At 38.8% G+C, this 25,456-nt stretch overlaps 1 protein-coding gene across 4 annotated transcripts in view; it reads right to left on the minus strand.

Moving 5' to 3' along the window:
- roraa (RAR-related orphan receptor A, paralog a) overlaps nt 1–25,456 on the minus strand; it is a 209,856-nt gene that overhangs the window by 41,875 nt on the left and 142,525 nt on the right. Inside the window, exon 1 of one of the 4 annotated variants that reach the window (XM_044123800.1) lies at nt 12,034–12,357. The exons of 2 other annotated variants lie outside the window; for them this stretch is intronic. In XM_044123800.1, coding sequence (XP_043979735.1) covers nt 12,034–12,064 — 31 coding nt within the window. In that variant the 5' untranslated portion in view covers nt 12,065–12,357. Of the gene's footprint in view, nt 1–12,033; nt 12,358–25,456 lie in introns of those variants that run through there. One more of the 4 variants, XM_044123801.1, reaches the window with a different exon arrangement.

The following is a 25,456-nucleotide window of genomic DNA, read 5'->3' on the forward strand; positions in this document are numbered from 1 at the left end:
TTAATCTGCAGAAAGCCATTGCTGTAGTTTTAAAAATAAACCCTTCATCACTAGAAGCTTCTGTGGTTGCTCAAGGGACATGCAATTGTGACATCAAATCTATCTTGCAGAAAATTACAGAAATCAGTAATAGCCATGTAATAGCCTGTTGCCTATATTTACCTATATTTGGTTTTTAATACAAACAGAACATTTGAAATTGACTTGGATGAGAACTGAGCTGTTGAAATAAATCAACTCTGCATCTCACAGACCCCAAAGAGGAGCAAAACCTGCCAGTGAAATTGCATTTGATTGCACTTAGAACAATTTTAGTTTTTTCTGTGACTTGTGCACCCCAGGTTGTAGGAGTTTCATAATAAAGGTGAACCTATCCAAAAAAAAAAAAAAAAAAAAAGCCAGATAGTGGTTGGGCATAGTTGTATTCATTTTTTGAAGGTTGGACTGTATTTGTCTTTTTTTCAGCAACACACGATGATTGGGATTTTCTTCTCAAAACAGTTTCTTTAGACCAGGGGGGGTCAAACTCCAGGCCTCAAGGGCCGGTGTCCTGCAACTTTTAGATGTGCCTCTGCTGCACCACACTTGAATAGAATAATTAGGTCATTAGCAAGGCTCTGGAGAACTGATCTACACAAGGAGGAGGTAATTAAGCCATTTCATTGTAGTATTTTGTACCTGTGGCACATCTAAAAACTGAAGGACACCGGCTCTTGAGGACTGGAGTTAACACCTGTGCTTTAGAGAGTTAAAATTAAAAGGGGTAGTTGCACATGTAGCTGCTCCATTTTTACGACAAATTGTGCACTTATTTTGCCTTGAAAAGTATTTTTGTAGTTAGATAAAACTGCTGACATCCAAAGTTATGAAGTTTGTAGTATATGATGTTTAAAAAAGCTGAAGATGGATCACCAGCTAGCTGGACAGCTAATCTAGCTGAATCACTAAATAACATCAACTTATGTTTCTACTTTCCACTATTGAGCAAAAAAAAAAAAATAAATAAAATAAAAAAAAATAATAAAAGGAGAGATAAAAAAAAAAAGTCTCTCCCACATCTTTTAAACTGACATGCTGGGTGTTTTAGCTGAAACAGACTACGTTTAATTTCACTACTTGCAACTGAATTAAAGTTCCATCCTAGACGTATTTCAAACTTAGATGAAGCTATGATCCTATGAACATGGCTTACATTTTACACTTGTGTGCTTTATTTGCAGGAACACGGTTAATTTTTTTTTATGGAAAACTGTGTATGTTAAGAAAGATTCCGGAAATGATGCCCTGCAACATTTGTAGTGCATCCGCAAGGTCTGCAATCCCAAGTTACCAGAGAATACACACTGCGGTGGTGCTCTCATAAGATACGGCATGTCTTCAAAGAGCTACATCTAAGGGATGAATTGATCAGACACTTTTTCTCACACTTAGTATGAGCAGAAAGGAATAAATTATATAAACAGTGTCTATCTGGCTATATGCCCTGGCCTCGGATTAATTACCTTAGGGCTTACTAATGAGAAGTTGTAAATTAATACAATGTTAATCTATCCAGTGTTTACTCAAGTTTGCTAAGGCTAAAGAGGGAAAAAACAAAATCCCTTATGTATAAATTACAATAATCTAACATCAAGAGATAGGGAAAAAAAATCTATGGTGAGATCAAAGCACCAATGCCTAATGTAATCATGTCAAAAGATCAAAAAACAACTTTCTTAAACTCAAGTGGGTAAGGTATAAAGCATGTTGTGGCTAATATGGTGGGCTTCACCTATTCTAACAAGGTTGAGATCATTCTCCCTCTAACCTTCAGTTTAATCAAAACTGAGGGTTATCTCAAGCAAAAATAAATCGATGATAATACATCCGAGGCACGCTGAGGAAACAAGAACAAATCCTTGGAACCAAATTCTTGACAAAATGAAATCTCAGCAAGGCTTCTATGAGTTATATTTTTATCAATAAGAACACAAGCACTATTGATTGAAGTGATGCCATTTACATACATATACATATATATGTGTGTGTGTGTGTGTGTGTGAGGCGATGATATCTTGCAGACAAACAAATTCACACAATTCAGGAGGGTTAGGGTTAAGGTTCAGAAGCTTCAGATGCTCTGGACTACTTCACAACTGCAGAGTAACGTCATATCTTCACATTTTATTACAAAAGAAAGAAGAACAACAATCATTTGGGGACTCAATCTCTTTCACTGAAACCCTCCATAAAATCCACAACCTCAAAGCTTTCTGGCAGAAACTCAAAAATCTTATTGATAATCCCCATTGTTATTATTTTTAAAATTTTCAGTAAGGATGAGGCAGTCACTGTTTTCCTATAATTTGTTTTTAGGTTGGGGTTTTTCCAAGCCAATTGACAGTTAAGATATTGGTTTTGACCTTTTATAAAACAATAAATACAACTAAATATTGTGATAACATTTTAAGTCAAAATGGTCCATATATCAAATTTTAAGTAATGAAAGCCCAATAATTGTTTTTCTTCAGATTTTTTAACAACCAGCTAATTAGAATTTGTGAGTGAAAAGTTCATGACCTCAAAGTGACCCACATGCGCTAAAAAAAGAACGTAGCACACAGCACACAACAACAGTGAGGAGATTTTTTTTAGTTTTCATACCACAAATGGAAACTTGGTCCAGCAGTGTGCAGCATCAAGTTGGGGAGGGGCAGTGCTAAAAGGATCTATGCTCCATATATCTTGTCACTCCAGCACTTTGTCTGGCAGCTTCTGAAAAGGACTTATAGGTCCTTTTCAGAAGCTATAGATATATAGATCTATGGATCTATATATCTATAGATCCATAGATATATGGATCTATGCTCCATATATCTTGTCACTCCAGCACTTTGTCTGGCAGCTTATGAAAAGGACTTACAGGTGTAGGTACTACAGAAAGTTTTAGTGGTTCCAAACTGTGGAAACTCATCCACAATTTGTCATTCCTGTTTTGTAAGGCCAATAACATGCTAGTCTAAAGTAGAAATAATTCAAGATAATATTTGCATTTCTACAGGACAACAAAAAATATTTAAGCATTTATACAATTGTTGATAACATGTTTTTAAAGTGGGGTGTCATCTGGACTGGGTCATAAAGCTTTTCATGTATATTCTCCTATAGAGACTGCCACACTTAGGGAGATTTATCATTTGTTGTCCTCAAGTCACACATTAAAGGATTTTAAACATCTATTAGCTAGGAGAGGAGAGGATTGCTTTTCTCTTCCCTCTAACTATTGACATAAACAAAGTTAGCAAAAGGCAGCCGCTGATTTGTAGCCAAGTGACAGATTCCCTGCAAGCAAAAAAGAAACATTGCTGCTGTCTTTTTACTAGAAAACTCTTTCTGTTGACAGAAACCAATGAACTGCACATAAACCCTTAAAAATTTACATTAGGATACTTTTAAAGTTGTCTTTTTTTTTCAGTACGCAGATGCTTTTGTCCTATGTGTTGCTTTCAGGGAGCTAAGAAAAGAACAAAGGAGGGTTTTTAAATGAATGATGAAAATTCTGGTTTTGGCCCAAATTAGGCTGCTGTTAGAGACCGATCATAAACAACTCAGTCTTTGCTGACGGTGCTGTTGTTGAGGCTGGACTAGGCTGGGCTGAGCATCCAGGTTGACAAGGACCTGTGCTCAGCACTAGGAATGCTCTCATCCAGAAACAAGAAGCCCTGGGGAACAAAGACAACAATATGCCAGAAAACCCACTTGAAAACAACAAAACAACCCAAAAAAGAGCCTCCGAGAGAGTCAGCGGTGGGTGATTGCCAGCTGTACTCCAGATTGCCAGGTTTTCAGAGAGAGTCTTTCAGCAATTTCTGAGAGCTGTAGCACCGTTTTCCAGCTCCTTAATCAGTTCAGTTGGGGAGGGACGGATCTTGACGCGCGAAAGCCTGAGCACAATGGGGAATAAACTCATAATCAGCAATCAGATATTCAACATTGCAAGGAGAGTGGGGGTGGGCGAGTGCCTGAGATGGGTCAAGGATCTCTCCACATGCCGTTAACCCCATTGCTCCAGCAGGGGAGGATGCACACTCTCATCCTAAACACGACTCGCCGTGCAGTTGCCTTTAATGCCTGACGCTAAATTAGGATAGTGAGACCAATGCATGCATGCGAAGCTCATTGTTTATGCCCGAACAAATACGATGGGACTTTCACTATCCCATCACACTTTGTGAGGCTATAAATGGGTTTGGATTTCATTAAAGCGCCACATCCCTGAATAAACTATGTGCTGTGCCTTTAAACAAAGTTCATTGCCTTGCACATTCTTCTTTCCTTTCATCTTTGTAATTAGCACTGAAGCAGCATTTCTTTTATTTCAAATAAATGCATGTGCATAAAAATCAATCTTATGCAGAGTATTTTTTAGGCAAGGCTATTTTTCTTTGTTATCTACCATGATAAATTCCTTTCATGCATCAGAGTCGGGTTGAGGCGGACATTGTGCCGGAAAGCCTTGAGTGAGATTTCACTTGCTTTGTTATAATTCTGCCTGGTGGCAACATCAAACTAGTCAGCGGTGTAAGAAAAGTTAAGGAGTTTGTAACTCTGGGGAGCAAATCTTCACATCATTTGTATTTTTCAAGAGCACCCCCTAGTGCTCAGGAGGATTGGCACGCTTTGTTTGTTCATTAGTGTCGACACCAGATCAGATGAGTGTAAATGATGGCATCCTAGCAGAAGAACCCCTAATGGCCTCTGCTGGGATATGTAATCAAACGCCCCACACACACTTCTCTCCCTATTGTAATCAAGCGGCAGAGCGCATGTTGCGACGACCTTTGTTACAGCGCTGCCTGTTCCCTTGTTTCATCAAAATTCCAAGCGCCCCTCATTTTTCATCCTCTCTCCCTTCGCCAGGATGCAGAGAATCCAAGGCAACTTTCCATACAGCAGAGGGGACAGCATCTTGCCAAGGCATAACCTCTGACCTACAAACCCCTGAGCCAACAACCTACAAGTGGATCTGATTATTTTCAATAGCATAAAAAAGTACATTTTAATAATTCCTCTCATAAAGGGAAAGTAAATCTTGTTGCAATACACACAGAGACTCAGGCATGTATTGCTGTTATTTTTAATGACTGGCTTCTAAAAATGTAAAATTCTGTTTCACAGAAAATTTGAATATTCTCTGGGAGCAATAAAAATATCTTTCATGCAGAAATGTTGAAACAATCATAGAAAGATTACAGCAGACGGCTTTTTATACCTTTAAGGACAGCAGAACACAAAAGACCAAATCTTAAAGAAAGTTGGCAATCAGAGTGAAGACTGAACATAGCAATGTAAAGTTGAGTGGAAGGATAATGTGTGGGTTTTTAGGTATAATCAGAAGGCAGGGACTGGGGCTGGAGTCAGACTTTGAAGAGCTACCGCATACGGACATTTTCCATCCTTATGTTGAGTAACTCCTGAGTTAGAGACATAAAATGCAGCTGACCTAAGCTAAAGACAAAAAGGACTGGACTGCTGCTCGGTAGTCCAACTCCTCTTTTCAGATTAAATTTAAAAACAAATAAAAAAGATTCAAGTCACTGGACACGCAAATGTTGTTTTCCGACAGTACCTGGCCCCTGCACACAACATCAAATGTACTAATGCTTGATTTAATGAACAGTATATCACTGTGTTAGTAAATTTACCTAAACTCAATAGAGAATCAATGGAGTGCTGATAAGAAGAAGATCACAAATATCCCAAACTGAAGCCCACTTTTAAAGCAACCTGGGTTCCTTAACACCACTGGCTAATCACCTCTGAGCCATGCTGCACTGATGCAGTAATTCATGCAAAAGGAATCCAAACCAAAACTTAAAAAAATAAATAAAAATATTGCTCCTGGCTATTCCTCTAATTTTCTTTAAAAAACTAATATAGCTGAAAACCATTATCATTAAAACAAATTAAAAATAAATTTAATTCAATTAAAATAAATTCCTGAAATATCTCACTCTGAGTATATTAAATAATACATATATCTCCCTTTTTCTACTGTATAGCTGAAATAAATTCACCTTTGAATTCGGTTGAAGGAATCTGTACATGTGCCACCACAGACAGTTTATTTCGAAATACATAATAATGAAGCCACACCAGACTCTACCTCCCACCTTAGTGCTGAATGAAGCAGAACAGCGACAAATTCTTATCAGCAGCTATCACCCAGAGCTCCTTTTCAGACAACCTGGGCCACATTAACACCAGCAAAGCACTCCTCTCTTGTCTCACCACCGCTGGGCTGACGCAGGAGGAGGATGAGGGCGATAACCCACACAAACAATACAAGCTTGCTGGCTTCTCGCCTGCTGCCAGCATGCTTGCCTTGCAAACAGATCTGATTACAACTGAGAGCGGCTTGGTGTTTCATGGAAAAGCAGGTCAACTGTAGAGCACCATCAGACCTTGGGACTAGAAAGGTCTGATAGAGGAGAAGGAGGATGGGGTGGTGGTAAAGCTACCCGACAAAAGTTTGTCTCCAACTGTAAGATAATGAGCAGTTGACGTAAGAGGACAGAGTAGAGAACTACAGGGAACGGTGTGTTTACAGTTGTCTGGTAAATCTCATCTTCTGCGTCTTTTGGGTTCTCCCTCTGGCTCCCTTTTAAGAGACAGAACTGCCCCACTGCCGAACACCTAGCTCCTTCTGTATTTCTCTGTCCTCAGTGTTTGAGTCAGACAAAACGCAAAATCAATAATGCTTTTTCTTCCCCATTTCCTCTTTGATGCAACTTCAAAAAGCCAATGGACAGCCCTCCAGAGGCGCGTAGAGGAAAAAGGAGAGAGAGGGGAGAAAAAAAAAACAGATGGTAAGAAATATGCTCAGAATGAAAGTGCAGGGGAATAAAACTTCACCCTTTTCTCTCTTTAAACACCGTTACTTCAAAACCACAAGTGGCATAGTGTATAAGGTGAAATAAAAAAAAATAAAAAACAATGTTACTTCCTTCAATTTCAAAAGTCTCACTGGCAGCATTTATTTTATCAACACAATTAAGATAAGTGAACTTATGTTCACTAAATAAGCAAATTTCAATAAATAAACCAAGAAGATCTAGCAATTCTAAACTGCAGTGTCTGAAGAGGAGCTGTAAAACACCACATCTGTATTCTCTGTGCATCTTCTACAGAGGAAGCTAAAAGGAGAAAAAGAGAGAGAGAGGGGAAAATGAAAGTAAAAAATGGACTGTAGTGTATGATTATCTAACCAGTGCTGACAGGGGAAGTATTCTATCAGCAGTTAAATGCTGCATGACAGGGAGACACTTCAAAGGATCTATAAGTGACTCCTGAAATACTGAGTGAAAGTAAAGTAGAAAATTACCCCTAAGTTAGAGGCATTTGACTAAGCCCTGCTAGGTGTTTTACCTGACTGGAGAGCTAAATTGAGAACCCAGAGTGAACTTGAAATGAATGTTTCAGAACGAAGAAAAATCAACTCATGGAAGCCGACAGCTGCTTCTAACCACTTTTGTCTCTCATGCCCCGCTGCTCGACCGGCCACAGAGCACTGGGAGTAATTTAACCTCGTCTGTGATGGGACAAATCTGTCAAAGTCATATGGTGTGACTGACAGGACAATATGACAGACAGGGCTGACTCCCAGGTAAAGGTTTACTGTATGTGGTTTGAACTATTCTCAGATATGGAAAATAAATGGAAACTACATTTTGTTAAAGTGAGGGTGCAGACTAAAGAGACAGAGATTGAGCCAAACAATCCCGCAGGAATCAATACAGCTATCAGATGGTATTTATGTACCTTCAGTGACGCAGCGTTAGGGATCAGAGGTGTGAGTAAAATTTAAGATTCAATGTTTTGTTGGCATTTCCCGATCTAGTAATATTTGTTCTCTGCATTTCAGAATAATTGTCACCAGTTAGCTGAGTTCTGCTTTAGGCTTTACTTGGTTCTTTATCCAGATGATTGTCTGATGTGGCAAACTCTTGTTTTATTAACAAACTAATTAGAGAAACACTTCCAATTAATAAAAAAAAATAAATAAATAAAACATAACTATTATAGTAAAAGTTGAATTAAGAAAATAAAAAGACAAAATGACATGTCCGACATGTTTTCAAGTCTTTTCATTTAGACACCATAAAAAGCAGCAGTATGACTTTACCCTAAATACTCTATGTTCTGTATGGAGCATAAAGTAAATTAGTGCTGTCCCTCCCCAACTTGTTACTGTGCACTGCTGGTCAGTCAGCTGACCAGCAGTCGCTATTCTTAACAAATGAATAAAATAATGTCACTGTTATTTTTTTAAATAAGTATTTTGAAAAACTACAATGAGTAATCTGTAAGTGATATGCCTAGAATGCAGGCAGATAGTGCTAAATGAGTAAAAGGATAATATGTTATACTCGTACTACTCGATAAAAAAAGAACAGTGAAAAAATATTCAGACAGATTATCATTTAAAAGCTACTACTAAATGTTTTTAAATCAGTGAAAATGAATTCAAATTAATGTTAGTAATAACATTATTCTTTTATTTCATGTTTTCATTATTCTCTTTTTTTAATAAATAAGACGGTAAACGAAGAAGGCTTTAATAGGATGAGAATCTCGTATTGACTCAGAAAATTTTACAGACTTCATAAACAATACCAAAAATTGAGTCAAAAGAAAAACAAATCCTATTGGTTTTCAGATATTACTCTTTATCATCAGGCTCCTCTGCTCTCCAGAGTGCACCTCACCCTCTTTCCAACTTCCATGCTGCCAAATCAAAAATCCATGCTCTCAATGGGCAGCCAATATCTCATTAACCAGCCCCTCTCCACAGAGTTAGGCAGCCAGGATGTTTGTCTCAGTTGCGCACAGCGCAGACAGGCACATCCCACACTCCTTAATAACCTGTGGGGACACCATTCCACTTCCTCAGCCAGCTAAAAGGCAGGAAAGATGGCCAAACCACAACTTTTCCATTTGTTAGTGCAGCAGCAGAACGTTTTCTGCCTGCATGGATTATTTGCTCAAACTTTCTGTGTCACACCAACATTTAAGTCCAAATGTAGCGAGATTGAACTGACGTTAATCACATTTTTATTTCTGTATGAACTGTTTTAGCTTATATTAATATACATTTGTGTAACAGCACTAAGTGTATTTTTATTCTCTAATAAATTAGATATTAATTACAAATTCTTGTAGCTGATACAACCTCAACTTAATCAGACATGTTTTTTTCCCCTCATGGCTCTTCAAGTCCTCAGTCCCTAACTGGATAATAGCCAATCTTGTTAACCTCTCCTTTAATGTGCGAGAGCCTGCAGCATGAAGTAGTGCAGCACTTCGATGGACCGCTGATGGAAAGAGACAACGAGTGCCAAATCTACAACAAATATTTACAGCCTTGTTAATGTAGCCTTAAAGCACCTATCACAAGACATTTGGCTTCATCTTCTTTAAGGCCCCAGCACATTTCTTACAGCCTAGCACACACTCAAACTAAATCACATATCTGAGAGCTGTCCACACGCACAGCAGAGCTGCCCCCACCCCCATTTTTTTTCCCAAGGGTTAATTATATGTACTCTGGACAAGAAGCTCTTTTTACCTTTTCTAGCCAAACATCAAAGAACTTTCTTTAATGATGTAATTGGAATTTTCATCTTAATTGTGCTGAGTAGGATGGCTAATTTGCATGGGGTAATGAGAGGGATGTTTCCATTACAGGTAATTAGGTACTTGAGAGGCAGTGGTGTGGTAGAGAGGCTGAACTGAGAGGGAGAGGTGGATAGAAAGGGAGAGAACGCCACGGAGACTCAGGCGCAGTTGTTGTAGTATATTTGCATTATTTTGAGGCTGAGAGAAAGAAAATATCAAAAAGACACAGAAAGACTCAAAGAGCAGCGAGAGGGCAATATGTTTACCATAATTAGTAAGTTTGTGGCAAAACAGAAATTTGCTGTGCAGTTCATTCAATTCTCCGACCATTTCCTGGAAGAAATTGTCACTGCCATTTGAATTAACATCCAATTATACTGCTTGTTCACATTTCAATTTTAGCCATCACATTTTCACAGCGTGCTGCCGTGACACCAGCAACCTCTAGCAGACTACAGCGTAACAATCTACGGAAAAAAAACGAGAATGCAAAAAACTGATAATGGACACATTGACTGACTACTACAATGGCCTATTTGGGGGAAAGTGTATTAATGTAAATATTGTTCAAGTAAGATAGTATTTTTACATAATATATAAAGCAAGCTTAAAATAAATCATGCTCAGACAGTCCGGTTTCTGAGAAGTCATTTTCCACACTCTACCTTTTTTCTACCTTTGCTTCAATCCAAACTATGAATAAAAAGGACACGGGGTCCAAAGGTCTTTTCTTGGTGTGTCTCTTTCTGATTTTTATAACCTGCCTCAACACATCTGAGCTTCTCACTTCCTAAATTAATTTCCCTGTTGTTAATTAAAAAATAAACTAAAGTGATCAGAGGAGCCAGTCACACACATTCCAATAGCTCCAAGATGTGAAAGCATTGTATTAAAATGTATGATTTGATTTATTATTTTTTTAAATGGGACAGTGAATGAAGCAGGTTAAAATAAGAAAATATGTTGGATTATATACAGAGGCTGATATCCAGACCCGGCCAGGTTGATGGAAGATTAAGGAAGAAATGAAATAAATGGTACAACACGGCAACAAATCAAGCATACTCAATCCAGTCAAATCTAATGGACAAAAACTATCGAAATCAAAAGAAAAAAAATCTAAGTTTCTTTTGTCTCTGTCTCTTTTTAGTGTGTATGAAGCCCAGATTAGAAGAACAATAACATTAAATTCTAGTAAGGCAAACATTTAAAAATAACAATAGAAGAAGTGAGATGAGAAGAAGACAACCCATCTAATTATTATTGGAGATTTTTTGTTCCCCATGTAACAAAATGACAGCTGCCTTTTTGCTCATTATCATCATTAAAGTGTACAAATATCAGCCCCGCTTTTGAGTGCGCGCTCACATCTTCCACTGCAAAAGAGAATGCATGCACGAGAGTGAAAACATGCGAATAGAGGCATATGCAAGCACGCATGCATGAATGGGAGAGGTGTGCAGCATTGTATGTCTGACAGCACTTTTATCAGTCTGCTGGGATGTGTGCGCACATGTGCGCCTGGATGATGGAGGGAAAGGTGGGAGGAGGAGGGCGGGCGAGGGGGGCTGGACGAGCTGGGATTATGGGCAGAGCGGATGAACGTTCCAGCGGCTGGGACGACCCATCCTGGTGCTCTCATGACCACACATCTACACCCCGAGAACCCCCCCACTCAATCCAACCGTAAAAAAATAGGTCAGTGGAGCAAAGCACACGCACGCTGGCATGTATGCACGCACTTGCAGACACACGCGCCGGTATCAACTCAAAAGAATCAGAGTCTGCCATCCGCGCCACTGCCCGCTCCCCTCCGCCCCCCAAACACGGCCACACACTCTCTCTGGACTGAAACAACTGGGCTAAGAACGGGATTCAAACGCGCCACCCAACATAAAAAATACAAATACATTAAGTGCAACTTAGTAACTAACTAAATAAATAAAAAATCAAAACAAAGAAGAGACGGAAAACGAGAAACTTCTGCAGAAGAACTCGGCAAGGATTCTTGACAGACACGAACAGATTACACAGTCGGTGGTTTCCACACACTCGCACGACAGTATAGCAGCGAGAAATCACACACTGTAAGTAATCAAGTCAAACCACATTTTGAGACATATAAAATATTAAAATCTATATTTTACAAATGCATTCGCCAGAGTTTAGAAATTATATGTCCATGCACAAACGAAATCTTAAGTTCGACCTGGAGCCCTCTGGTACTCTCTCTCTCTCCTCATGCCTTGCAAACACAACGCACGGAGTTGGCAGGCTGTGAGCAGCGGAGCCTGCACTTCTCTCTACTTGTTACGCCGGCATCGCAATAAAACGTGCATGTTTATCTTTATGACACGATCGTCTTCCTTCTCTTACCTTTCATAGCTGAAATCACAAAATACATCATTAAGCTTCGCGTCCATAAGAGAAGAAACTATCAGCAGCGCAAAGCCCTCCACTGCTGTCTCAGCAGCAGCTGGCCAGCAAGCACAGCTCTGTCTCTCAACCTCCGAGCATGACCACACCAGAATCCATGTGACTGTGACATCAGCGTGCATGTCTGCCTGCTTTCCCCACCCACCCGGCCTTTTGATTGGCACAGCGTGCAGCCAGTAGGGGCGCTGAGAGCTCAGGCAGGGGGAAGCTGGCCCTCTTCCCACTGATTGCAGTCTTGTCTGCCCCAGCTTGCTAGACACAGCACACCCAAACTATCTGCTGCTCTGTGGCTTATCTTTACAGAGAAAAGATAAAGTCAGAAAAGATTTTTTTATAAAAAAAAAAAAAAAAAAAAACTTTTTTATGATTATCTATAGAAAGCATAGAGTCTGAGAAAGGCTGAAAGGAAAGGTAGATAAATGGGGAGGGGAAGTAGAAGAGGGAAGAAACAAACATATGAAGGAGCGGCTAAGAGAGGGTGTTTGATTTTTTTGATTTTTTAATTTTTTTTTTAATCTGTGGCTCAGAGATAGAAGTGCTCCTCCTCCCTGCCGGTGGATATGAGTGATCAGTGTGAGGCCAGATGTTTGCTAGCAGCGGTGGGCCCTATACAGAGAGAAGACGAGTGGAGCCTCAGCATCTTCCTCTGACCTCTCGGAGGACCCACCCACACCCACACACGCAATCCTCTCTATTAAGTGCACACACTTTTCCCACCAGGTGAGGAAGCTATGATAGTGACGGAACGGTTTGGATGATCTCCTCCGCCCCGCAGCAACCATCTCTCTGTCTTCTCTCCTCCTCATGTGCCCCTCACTCTCGCCCCCTGCTTTCCATTCCAGTCTCTACCACCCTCCAACCCCCTCTACCCCACCTCTCTTCTCACTCATCCTCTCTCATATGATAATCTGCTCTGACTCCTTACCAGCTGCCTCTCTCTGATACAATATTCTGGTTTTAGTGCAATCCAGCCTTGGCCAATAACCATTTGGCATTTCATGAATAAGCTGGTGCTCATATCATCTTGTCTCAAGACAAACATCATACAGCTCGGGTTTCAGACACAGCAGTATTTCAAAAAGAAAGAAAACGAACCAGATAAAATATTTCTTTTCTTTTTTTAATGACAGTATAAATATTTGAGATTTGGCAATCTGAATTTTGGAGTTTGCTTTTAATGTTCTAAGCTGTTTCTTGATTTTTATTACACACTTCTGATATCAATCTTTACACAAGAATGATGACTCCCCAATATGCCAAATATTTAAATTTCTATTTATTGCCTGTGATGTTGCATAGAACTTCTGGATATCCTACACATGCAAAAACATTTCTTTAAAAAAAAAATCACATGCCAGTTCTGTCACATTTATTGGCGCCCTCTTTGAAAACTCTTCAATGTTGTTTTTTTAGCAGTCACACAAAAGATGATTTAAGTACATCTTCTCAGCGAGGAAAAATCTAATGTCAAGAGATAGATTTTAAAAAACTCATTGGTGTAAGCGATTTTTGTTGGAAAAACAGGAGTTTACAACCCTGAAATTTTGCAGAGGGAAGAATCAGAGATGACCATGTCGGACCCTCATGATTAGACCATACATTTTGAATGACAAAGATGAAAGACCCAATCATGCCCCATTTCAGGTTTACTAGTATAAACCACCTTTTTTAAAAAACGCCAAAAACTGATCCATGCGTTGATTATGTCTTTGACAACAATCTCAATTCAATCTGACTCTACACATCTTCACCTTTGATAGTAGGACAGATTTTTTTTTTTTATGTCAAAACAACCCATTGACATTTAGAAGTTAAATGTCCACCTTCCAAAGAGCAATTAAAATGATCTGAGTTAAATTAGAAAGAATAACATTACTTTAAATAACAATTCAAGATTATTTACAGTGAATATGTTAGTAGTTTAAACCAGCTTTTGAAAAATGTCATTTGAATTGAACTCATCAGAGAGTGTAGAGAAAATCAACTTAAAGTGAATCTGCTGTTGTTCATTATTTATTATAAATATTTATATTTAATTATGTGTCTTCTACTCTGTGTCTAATGATTAAATAAAAAGTACTTCTAACCACATATGAAATTTAAATGAGGACTCAGCAGCTTGCAACATAAATCTTCTCATGACAATGTTTCATTAGAACATGTATGACCCATTAAAGTAACTAAACACATTAGCTCAGGTTGCGTCAACACCGGTCTCTTATGGCTCAGCACAGTAATGAACAAAACATAATTCTGAGATTGATAGAGTCAAATGGACTAAAGAGTAAAACAAGGAAAGTCCACAGTAGGCAAACCGTTTAAAAACGGTGTGACTGTGAGAATCAGTTGCTTTGTTTAAAAGTGTGCATCTCTGCGAGACCTTCAAAGCTTGCCAGATGAGTCAAGACCATGGCCCACGCAGAAACATGTTTAACCACTGCTGTCTGTGGTTGCGTCTTGAAAACTGGCTGCCGTATCAGTCTTCTACAAAGCACGACACAATGCTGGGGAGTGGTTAAACAGGAAGAAGCACACAAACAAACATAAAACAGCACCATAGTATGAGTTGTATATGCCGGCAAGTTAAAAACAACATCTGAGAGGAGGAGAGTCTGAATGTCAGGAGAGGAGTCAGAATTGTTTTTCATATCATTCCTCGTTTGTCTATATGACCCAGGGGTTTCCAATTCACAAGGATTATATTTACTAAAGAAATAAGAGGAACTGACAATTTGCTTCATTTTGTATCGCACGTTTTTTTTTCAGATCATCCATAATGAGGGGCAAGATGTATCAGTCACTCTGGCTCTGTTCCAAGAACTCAGAAAGTGATACATTTCTGGTGATTATGATGAACATGGCATACAGCTAATAAAACCTAAAATTCAGTTTCTTAGAAATTGTGAAATTACATAGGGCCAATAAAAATATATTTGTCTTCCAACATAAGGAATGGATGAGTTGGAGTCAATGCTTAGCATTATGTCTGTGGGCACTGTTCACATCTTGTAAATATCTTGCAAACAAATGAACATATATTTTTTAGCATTTTTTTTCCTTCCACTGAACTTTCCATTACTATGTTTGGTTGCTACACTCAAGCTTCTTTATCTATTAGATTGCATGACTTAGTCTTCTTGTAGAATTTGACAAAGATGGTTAACTATTAAGTTAGCCTCCTTCAGCATGATAGCATACATAGCAATTTATAATATATAGCAAAACACCTCTGTGCTAAAAAAAGTTATTTTTTTAAATTGTTTTTTTTTTGTAATATTGCAATTTAAACATAATTTTCAAATTGCATTAGCTGTAGACCATAATCATCTGCAGTTAACTTAAATAAACACTTGAGTGTCCTCCAAATGAGATATATTTGAGGATGCAATACATTTCTAAATGTTGATGGAAGGCTGTTAGGGCTCACAAAAGAGGGCCAAACAAGTCTGACTTTTTACACCCCTGATCATCTTATTGGTTAAAAAAGAATCACAATCTGAAGAGAAGGACAAGTTGATCTGAAGCAGCTATAAAAATATCAACGAACATCAAGTGTGTTAAATGTATTTCCAATGCCAGTCTTCCCTAAGGACAAATGTTTCCGCTTCATTTACCCTTGATCACACTTTTTCTTGAGGGCTCCACATTACCATTGACACTAAGCCAATATGTCTCTGATGCATGTTCACTGCTGTATTGACTGAGTCACAAAGTGGTCAAATGTGTCTTTAAGAACTGGTCCAGTCGTGTGGAGCAATCAAAGGCTTTATTTTAGTCGATAACCCTTTAATACCCTTGAGTTTAAGCTGGGGAAGCATTAATAAGATATTTAAATGTACTGATGATAACATTCCGGGTAAGTGTATTTTTGTATTCAGACTGGCTAAATGTCATCTCCCACAGTCTTCCAGGATTGATTTAACCAAATATATTTACTGTAAACAAGTCCTGTGGAATGAAATTCAATTGAAATGTGGTGTTGAACATCCAGTGATGCCCCTGGAGGAGAGGAGAGGATGAGACCCGATAATGGCCTCATTAGCAGTCTGTCAGTAGCCATTCTATGCACAAACTCTCTGTGCAGCTGATGCACGTTAACTCTTCCTACTCTGGACTCAAAACAGCAGATCTGTTGTCAGCATGCTTAGTCCTGTCTGTGGCCTCTGACCCCCACCGGATAAGCTCTTTCATACCTGCATATTTTCTTGTTAAGGTATTAGCAATCTGAGTGTTTTACTCCACAGCAGATCCACCTGGGTGTTTGAAACGGCGCTGACCAGCCTGCAGCAGAGGTGGAATTAACAAGCTCAAACAGGCACTCCATGAAAACAACACAGATCAATTTAATATAGATGCCAAGGAGCGGAGGGCATAATATTGGAACTATAACACCACCGGCCCACACCGCACAATCATAAACCAATTTAGGGCCATTTCAGGCAATTTCCTGGAGGCTTCCACTTGTGGGAAGACTTCAATAAATCACACAGACAACAAAGAAAATATCTGTTTCTATGAAAACAGAGGACACTCCTGGGTTATTTCCATGGGTCCGAAGAGGGCTTCTTTTATGAACCAATTTAAATGTAGAACTGCGAAGGTTTAAAAGCAGTCTACACAACCTCCGCTGTGCAAAATATTTTATGGCATGCGCAGCTACAGGAGACGCCATTAACTCATTATGACTAATGGATTTTACATGGAGCAGTGCAATTTATCTCATATAAAAATATAGAAGAAGTGTAAGCATTACACCTTTTAACAGTTTTCATGGTTACACTCAGATCAGATGACTAATAGCTATATAAGCTTCCCTTCATCTTTTATATGCACAGCAGCCCCAGGGCTGCTGTGCATATAAAAGAATCACACTTTTTCAGAATCACACTTTTTCTCTCCCTTACTCCCTGTCACTAAATGCACAGACACACAATATTTACACAATATTTATAGAATAGTAGGGTCAGAAGTAGGCATATGAAAGCAGATCATTTCTAAACAGGTTAGGTGTACACCTGTCAGCTGTCATGTAATCAGAATCAACAACACTGTGAATAGCAATGGTTGACAAGGCTGTAGCCTTTTCTTTCACCGCCACAGATATTTATAGAGCTGAATTTAAATAATTCTCACAACCCTGCAGTATTTCAAATTCAATTCCATCAATGTATATACTTTACCAAGAAAATATCAGAGCTCTGCCACTACTGCTACAAAGTCATGATAGCGTGACCACAACTCTTAGGATCATTTAAGGCAGACCTTTACCTTTGCTTCGTGTCACTTGATCCCTTGAAGATGGGAAGATCTGAATAAAAAGCTTTAAAAAATAGATCAGGGAGCTGAAATGAAAGTGAAGCGAGGTTCTGTCAAAAGTTATAAGTAGGTAAAATTCAAATTCACATTCAAGTCACATCTTAAAACACACTTATCCAGGACAGCTTTTAATGTATGGCTAATGTCTTTTTTTAATGTTTTATGTTAAGTTTTCTCTCTTTATTATTGTGTTTGATGTACTTAGTGTTCTGATTGTAATTTTACTTGATTCATGTAAAATATCTGAGTTTTTAGAAAACTCAAATAATACTTATTGTTCTAATTAAAATTTAATCAACAGTTGAGAAGGCTCATGGTGCCTTCATTAGTACAAGTTCAATTTAGCTAGTTCTTGTGAGAAAGGCTAGTATAAGTGAAACACAAGACCAAAGTGGATTTCCCCTGTTATAGAAAAAAAACCTTCAGTCTTAAGAACATGATAGTCACCCAAGATATTTTATCTTATCGAGTTTGCATTAGTTAATTACTTTCAAAGATAAAGATGATTATTGAATGGAAGAAGGATGTTGCAATAATGATCTTCCTGTATGAAATGTGAAGCATTATTGTTCTGAGTAATTACCTAATAGAAAAGTAAGACAGGGTAAAAATCTGTCAAATTGTGTCTGACAGATTTTGTTCCCGCCACATGTATCCTTGATAGAACCATACATCACTATGCTTCTATCAAATATTGTTTTTCTTATTGTGCAGACATCACTGGGCTACAAAACACTGACACAACCTCAATGAATAAATCTTTGACTATCCATTTTGTTCTTTGGCCACACGTTTGTTTCTTGGCACTTTTTAGATATTTTTTTAATAAGCATTTCATGTCCAGTTATTTAAAAACAACAACAAAAAAGCCAGGTAGAGAAGGAACTGGAACGAGCCAGTCTATTTGTAAGGCTTATCAGATGTAAAGGTAGTTGTAAAGAGTGCTCATTGCCACCGCTTGAGTGTTATCACAGATGTCACTGAGCAATTTTTCAATAGATCAATAGAAATCAGATTTGACAATGAATTGCGGCACGTATCTTTTGTGTAAGGCTGCCCTTGGGGACAGAAAGGGAAAAAGAAACAGGCGGTTAGCGAGAGGGAGAGAGAAGGAGTGAAAGGGAAAGAGGAGGGGAGATTATCGCAGGCATGGCAGCCTGTGTGAGAGGCTTAGCTTGGCTAGGCAGGGAGGTGGAACCCTGTGAATTCTAATGAACTGGCAAGACCCCCCTCCCCTTCACCCCTCCCCCCAGAGCCCACAAAAAAAAAAAAAACAAGAAAAAAAAACATCCCCATCTTCATCGCAGGAGGATGATAGCAGAGAAGGAGGAGGTGATTAGGGAGGAGTGGCTCCTCTATGGCAAACCAAACAGAGCAGGTCATTTCCCTGTGATAATTATGGCTATAACCAGGCATGAGGGATTGATAATGGACCTGCTTATTCTTCATGTTCTGCGAAAGCAACCACTGTGCCTGTCGGGGCAGGGGAGCATTATGATGTGTCTTTTTTACTGTTAGAGGGGTGACTCTGGTAAGAGTTGGAATGGCTGCTGAAAAGGGCAGCAGGGGAACTTGGCCTTTGAGGGAGAAGTTAACGAATGAACTTCATTATTGAGGAGCATACCAGGGAGACCCCCTGGTGTTTGTGATGTATTACCCGGCATCAAACATGTGCACTCCCCCAACATCACTGCCGTTGCACGACATCGGCTCTTGGGGGAGGTATGCGTGTAAACTAAAATAGTTTAACCTTCTGGCTTAAGGCTAGAAGAAAAGAAGACAACAGAGAAGCATGCACATCTGCATCAAAGAAGTTGCTTTCATTAACTACTCAGCCTGCTTTCAGGCTGAGTAGTTTTACCATTATTCTGGTTCCAAAAGCATCTAAGTGAGTAATGAGGCAATGCCTTTTCTGTAACTGCATGGTGAAAACTGTCTTTGCATAAACTAACAGATATTTAACGTTCTCTATGTGATTTTAGGGTAAAGCAGGTGATCCAGAGAGACATTATTCATCAACATAATCATTTATTAGCTCTGTTCAAGCATGAAAGTAAATTTCCTAAGTTCTTAAAAAAAAAAAGAAGTGACACACAGGAGGGACAAATGTTTTCTTCAAGATTGAGGGAGTTCCTCAGGCTATATATGTGATGTGCGCCACTTAGCCTTTCCACACCTTCCCCGCCTCTACTGGGTCCGGGATGGAGTTTCTCTGCGGTGGACGACGCGACACGAAGGATCTCTTTACCGAGCCTGTTCTCAACACTTTTACTCTTGACTTATGAGGATGCCATGGGTGCAGGGGAGTGATTCATCACCGGATGTGTTCCTCTTGCACCCTCACACATTAGTAATGTGGTCCGCTGAGGAGGAGTCCTGTCATCAGTCTGTACCTGGACCCTCCGAACAAGGTAGGTCAACAGGAGGCACCAGCGGCTGGCCCACTTTTAGTCTTTCACAGCACCTTTAAGTTTCCAGCAGCTCTGCCACAGCTGAGCCTGACGGGCATGATCAGACCAGCTTGGTCAAGGGGAGACGCTGTGGTAGTAGAGTGAGTGCTTCTTTTGCATTATCTGTAAACTCCCATACACATGGTCGAAGCCAACCTGACAAAAGGTAAACATGTTGGAGAAATATTAACCTATCTTCTACTTATTTATAGTCCATCCTGAAATAATATAACATAGAATAAAATAAATAATCAAGTCAGATAGACCTTTAACGTTAAATTTAATAGACATAATCTGTTTTTTTTTTACAGGTCACTTCAAAAGGTTTCGAAGGACCAGATATAATCCAAAACAAACTTATTCATCTAGGCGATGGCCCTGAATTTCAACACAAGACTCTATAACCTTGTAATTGTTAGCTGAAGGTCTGACATAAACACAAATGTTTCTATCTTATAGGGGACTTAACACACAGGTGCTGCACAAACTGAAGTGACCACAAATGCTTAAACGTTCTTTTCGTCCACAGCATAAGTTTAATTAATTTTTTGTGAAGTTTGTGTGAATTTACTGTAAGAGTAACTTTTTTCCATCGTGTGGTCAGCTTATCTCAGTATAGCTTTGTGATAGAGAGTTACAACCACTCAGGCATTCAACACCTGTATCGCAATGACAATGACAGCGTACATTCTTGTGTTGATTTTAAATCCATTTTTAGACCTTAAAATTATGCATAAATTTTATTGCGATTTTTTTATTGTGAAGAAAAAGCCTTCACTTTTCAGACTGATTATTAAGCAGTCTGGAAAGGCTGATGACTGAACATAAATATAATCTGATGTAGCCTTAATTTTGCTAAGAGTTCCCAGGCTTATCTATTTAAAACCGCCATAGCATGTTTCATCACAAGTCTCTATATCACAGCTCTCCTGTAATACAGGCGCAACAAAGTAATACATAGCTGTCTATTCTTTCACCAACATACAGAGCCAATTTAAGTCAGCAATAAGCCTGTGGCCTTAACATTGTGGGTAATGCATGTTTAAATACCCACCTCAGTATTCATGTTTGTCATTTTACTTGTGAAGATTAGGTGTAAAAAGGCTATTTGAAACCAAAACACAGGATTAAGGGATAATGCTGCTCTGTGTCTTGTGAGTCGACCTTGATTCTGTAATCCAGCACAATGCTGGAGAACAGCATACTTCTCGCTCTTGTACATTCAATACTCTCACTGTTGAACAGCTCATTCTGATGTAATTGCGCCTGCATAATGGCAGCATGCTGAAAGAGGAAGTAATCAAAATTAATGAGAACTTCCTTGTAAAATTTTTGGAACAGTTGCAGAATAAGAATATGGTTTGGACAAATAAGAAGATAATTGGCAGCAGGGCTTTAAGATTGATCAGAAAATAATAGGGCATAATCTGGTAAATTAAAGTAAAAAAAAAAAAAAAAAAAAAAAGAAGTGTGACAGTGAAGCTGAAAGAGCCAACTCTGCAATCATTAGCAGCTTTATTTAAGCTTGCAATAATTAACCAGATCGGACACCAATTAGATATGTATAGCATCAAATACTCCATTACGCATAGCATCACCAGTACCCATAACAAACAGCATACATCTTTTTCTTTCTTCTCCATGTATGCAGTGTTGCCTGACTCCATATCTCCCCACCTGTTTTTCCTGTCTTTTCTTTCTTTCTTCCTTCTTTTTACAGCGCTGCACAGACACTGTAAAATAAAAACCTGCCTTTGATGTCTTGGATCTTATAATGCTGAGCAGTAGAAACCCGCATGCCTGTTATCTGAAGAATCTTAATGATGACGGCTAACTTCACAATGGGTTAACCACATCTCTCTGTTCTCATGCTGCACACCCACAGAAACGCAAATTAATAGCAAGGTGGGGAGGAAAAAAAGTAAAAAAACAAAAAACACACCATTCTTCTAATAAAGCAGATTCAACAAAATAGGCACAATGCGATCAGCACAAATGTCAATGTGTAAAATCAACAAAAGGATTTGTGAGCACATCTGCACTCCTCTTTGTAGGCGCAACTTCTTTTTCTGCTGCAGTTTCTGAGCAGAATTATGCTATTTGTCAGAAAGAGATGATCCACAGTTCAAATGATCTAACAAAAGAGCAGTTTCCTTTTTTTCTGCTCTTTTATTTCACCCAGTGCACTTTAGTAATTATCATTAAACTGAAAATTATGCTTACCCGGCAACAAATTTCAATACATTAATGTGCTTTATTTATTCAGCAGTATTAAAGGAAAACATTTTTATTTTTTCTACCCTCTATGAGAAAGAGACAATTATGAATTCCAACCCATTTATAATGATCTATATTGAACATATTGAAGCAAAAGCATTTTATAGAATTCTTAGCTACTTAAATAAGTTAGCCGAGGAATTTATGTATATTTTTTATCATTTTGAAAAATTAATTCAGACATTCAATCCACTAAGCGAAAAAAACACGTTATATATGTCAGCAATTTTCAAGTCTTTATTTTTGTTGATTAAGTTGATATTCTTTCAGATAATGAAAAGCCAACATCTACGATTAGAATATTATGACAGACAAATAAAAAAAATCTTTTTTTAAACTAGAAACATACGCGTAATGAAATCTCTGCTTAATGCTTACTTAATAAATTGGTAAAGATTTGAGACTGAGCCCGAGATTTGTGTCAGTCACAGCAGTGAAATTCTACAAAAATGAGGGTGATGAATAGATTTTATATTTGTAAAAAAAAAAAAAAAAAAAAAATCAAGAATAATTTCTTTTCCACACACGTCAAAATAATGTGCGCTATTGTGTTGACAACTCACTTAACAATGCAAATAAAATACCTTGGATTTTGTGGCTGCAATGGTGTAAAATTTATAGAAGGTCATTGGCATTAATAGCCAACGTACATGTCTTTATTATGATGGTGCTGTGAATAATTCAAAATCAGCTCAGATTGTACACTCTGCACCTTCCTCATCTGCTCTGGATCCTATCTGACTTCTGCTTCTGTCGCCCAGCACGAATCAAAGCTTTCATTATGTGGTGAAACCTCTTGGCCTGTGCTGAATGTTTGCACACCGAGGGAAAGTGAAGAGGCATCAAAGAAATAGTAAGAGATGAATAACGTCTGTGAAAGCTGGATGTTCCTGTGGACAGCGCTGCACTAACAGTGGGTACAAGTCATTTCTTCCTTAGCAGATGTCGACATTTCACCATACTCCTCAGTCTCCTTTACTGGAGACGTCCAGCAAAAGAGAAATCGGCCACAGCAGATGGGGCCACCTCCCCGTCTGAGCATTGTATCCTTGTCACATGTCACTTACTCTTGTTCCTGGTCAGACGACACTTCAAAGACAGGGTCTTCGGTTGTGCCAGACACAAAAGGGAAAGACTGAGGAAAAAAAAAAGCTGATGAGGTCTCTCTTTGCTCCAGCTCAAAATTCTTTGAAAGACTCAGCACCGAGAGTAGAACCAGATTAAGAACCAACAAAAGCAGAGAAGCCTGAGCCCACAGAAACCTGTCCTGAAACCCTATGGCTTCTTCTCCAGCACCCTAGGCCTCTCGAATGTGATAAAAAGAAAAGCCTTTAGCCACAGACACCTACGCAGAGAAAGCGCATGTACAAAGGCCATTTCTAATTTCATGAAATGACAGACATAATTCTTTCAGCGAAAGATGAGGACTTGCCATATTACGACGGAGAGGAAAAGACATGGCAGTCCAGGAAAAATGGAGAAAAATTATGCTGGCCTGGTTTACGACAAATAGATAACTCTATTGATTTCCCTTTTACAGTGACTGTCCATTCCTCACCGCTGTGATTGCACTGACCTATTTAAGTGGGGGGAAAGGCATCATTATAGATTAAACCAAAATGTCCAAAAAGAAAACCCTTCCTCTGTAGAACAAACAAGTCAAGTAAAATGAAACATAACTTACAGAAAGAGAGCAAGGAGGGAGATTTTGTCAATTTAAGCTCTCAATGTTGCTGTGGGAAAAGAGAAAACAAGCAGTTCCAGAACCATGCTGAGAACCAAATAACTTTCCCCAGACTGGGAGGTTATGCCTGATGCAGTCATTATCATTGTCACTCTCAACAAAGGAAAAACATTTAAATGGTTATGGTATTACTCAACTAGAATCAACATAATGGCAATTCTGCAATTTTAAAATGTTTATGACAGCAAAATGCAGCAAATTATGAAAAAAAAAATCAGCTGTAGCAAATGCTCTGTGTAACACTACAGCACAGTTGAGTGTTGTATGTTTTGTGGTGATGATTCCTTTGTGTCTGCGTGTGCTGCTGCCGTGCCCGCGCGTCCCACTCCACCGTGTCTGTGCCGCGCGTCTCGCTCGAGTATCTCGCTCTGCTCGGCTCAGGGGACTCTGGCTGGCTGATCTTCATTATCAGCCCTAGCTTAACAATGTTCTGGATGCACTTCCCACTTGAGTGCAACTAACAAATCCCCAAAGAGCTGAATCAAGGCAACAATGTGATGAAATACCTTCAAACAACGACCGAGCCTGGAACACGAGCTATGCAGAGACAACTCACACTGTCCCTCGGGCGATTCCACAGGAGTGCGCCTGTTGCCAAGCAAAATTACACAGCAACTGGGACGTATTATTCTCCTCAATTGGCAATGTACAGCACCATTAAGGACCATAAATCTCATGTTTGATTAACTGGAAAATCACAGATGCCGTTCAACAGTTTCATTCAAAACAACCAGATAATGTGTGTAGTGTCATTTTTAAGAGCCTGTGACATGAAGTTTATCAAGTTAATTTGAAGGTCTTTATTAACATACTATACTTTGCAAAAGTATTCATGCCCACTAAACTTTTTCACATGATGCAATTGCTAACTTTAATATATTTTCTTCAGATTTTGTGTGAATCAGAGCAAAGTAAAACATAAGGGATACCTTGTTTTCATATGTAGAAATCTAAAATGTATGCTGCAATCACCCCTTTGCTCTAATACCCCTAAAAACATCCAGTGGAACCAACATAGCTCTTAGTTGTGAACTCCTAAAACATGGTCTTCATGCAAGAGTGGCAAGAAGAAAGTCAGACCCAGTTTGAAGCGTCTTTCAAGTCTCGTAGGGGACACAGGAAACATCTAGAACTAAATACTCTGGAAAGAGACTAAAGCTGGACTTTTCAATGATATAAAAATTCCTATAAGCGATAGAAAACAAAGCAACAAATCACCCTGAAAATACCACAGCCACCATGGAGCATGCTGAATATGGGTATATGGTACTGTATACTAATGCACTACACAGACCGTATAAAACATTATGACAATCATGTATCAGTTTCCTAACATAATAAAAGTACACACTTCAACTACGCAAAAAAAAAAAAGGCAAAAAATATCATACTGAGATGCACGAGAAAGAGAAAACTTTGATTCCACAAAAGGTGTTCAGACAAGTTTTATATTCTTGAGAGAAAATATCTCCCTTCACTGTGAAATTTGCGCTCTGTACCTTTGCAGACATGGCACAACTACAGAAAACAAACAAGCAAGATACATGCATCACACTAAGTTTGGTGAAAAAAACAA

Source organism: Gambusia affinis, linkage group LG08 (assembly GCF_019740435.1).
Source record: "Gambusia affinis linkage group LG08, SWU_Gaff_1.0, whole genome shotgun sequence".
NCBI classification, from domain to species: domain Eukaryota; kingdom Metazoa; phylum Chordata; class Actinopteri; order Cyprinodontiformes; family Poeciliidae; genus Gambusia; species Gambusia affinis.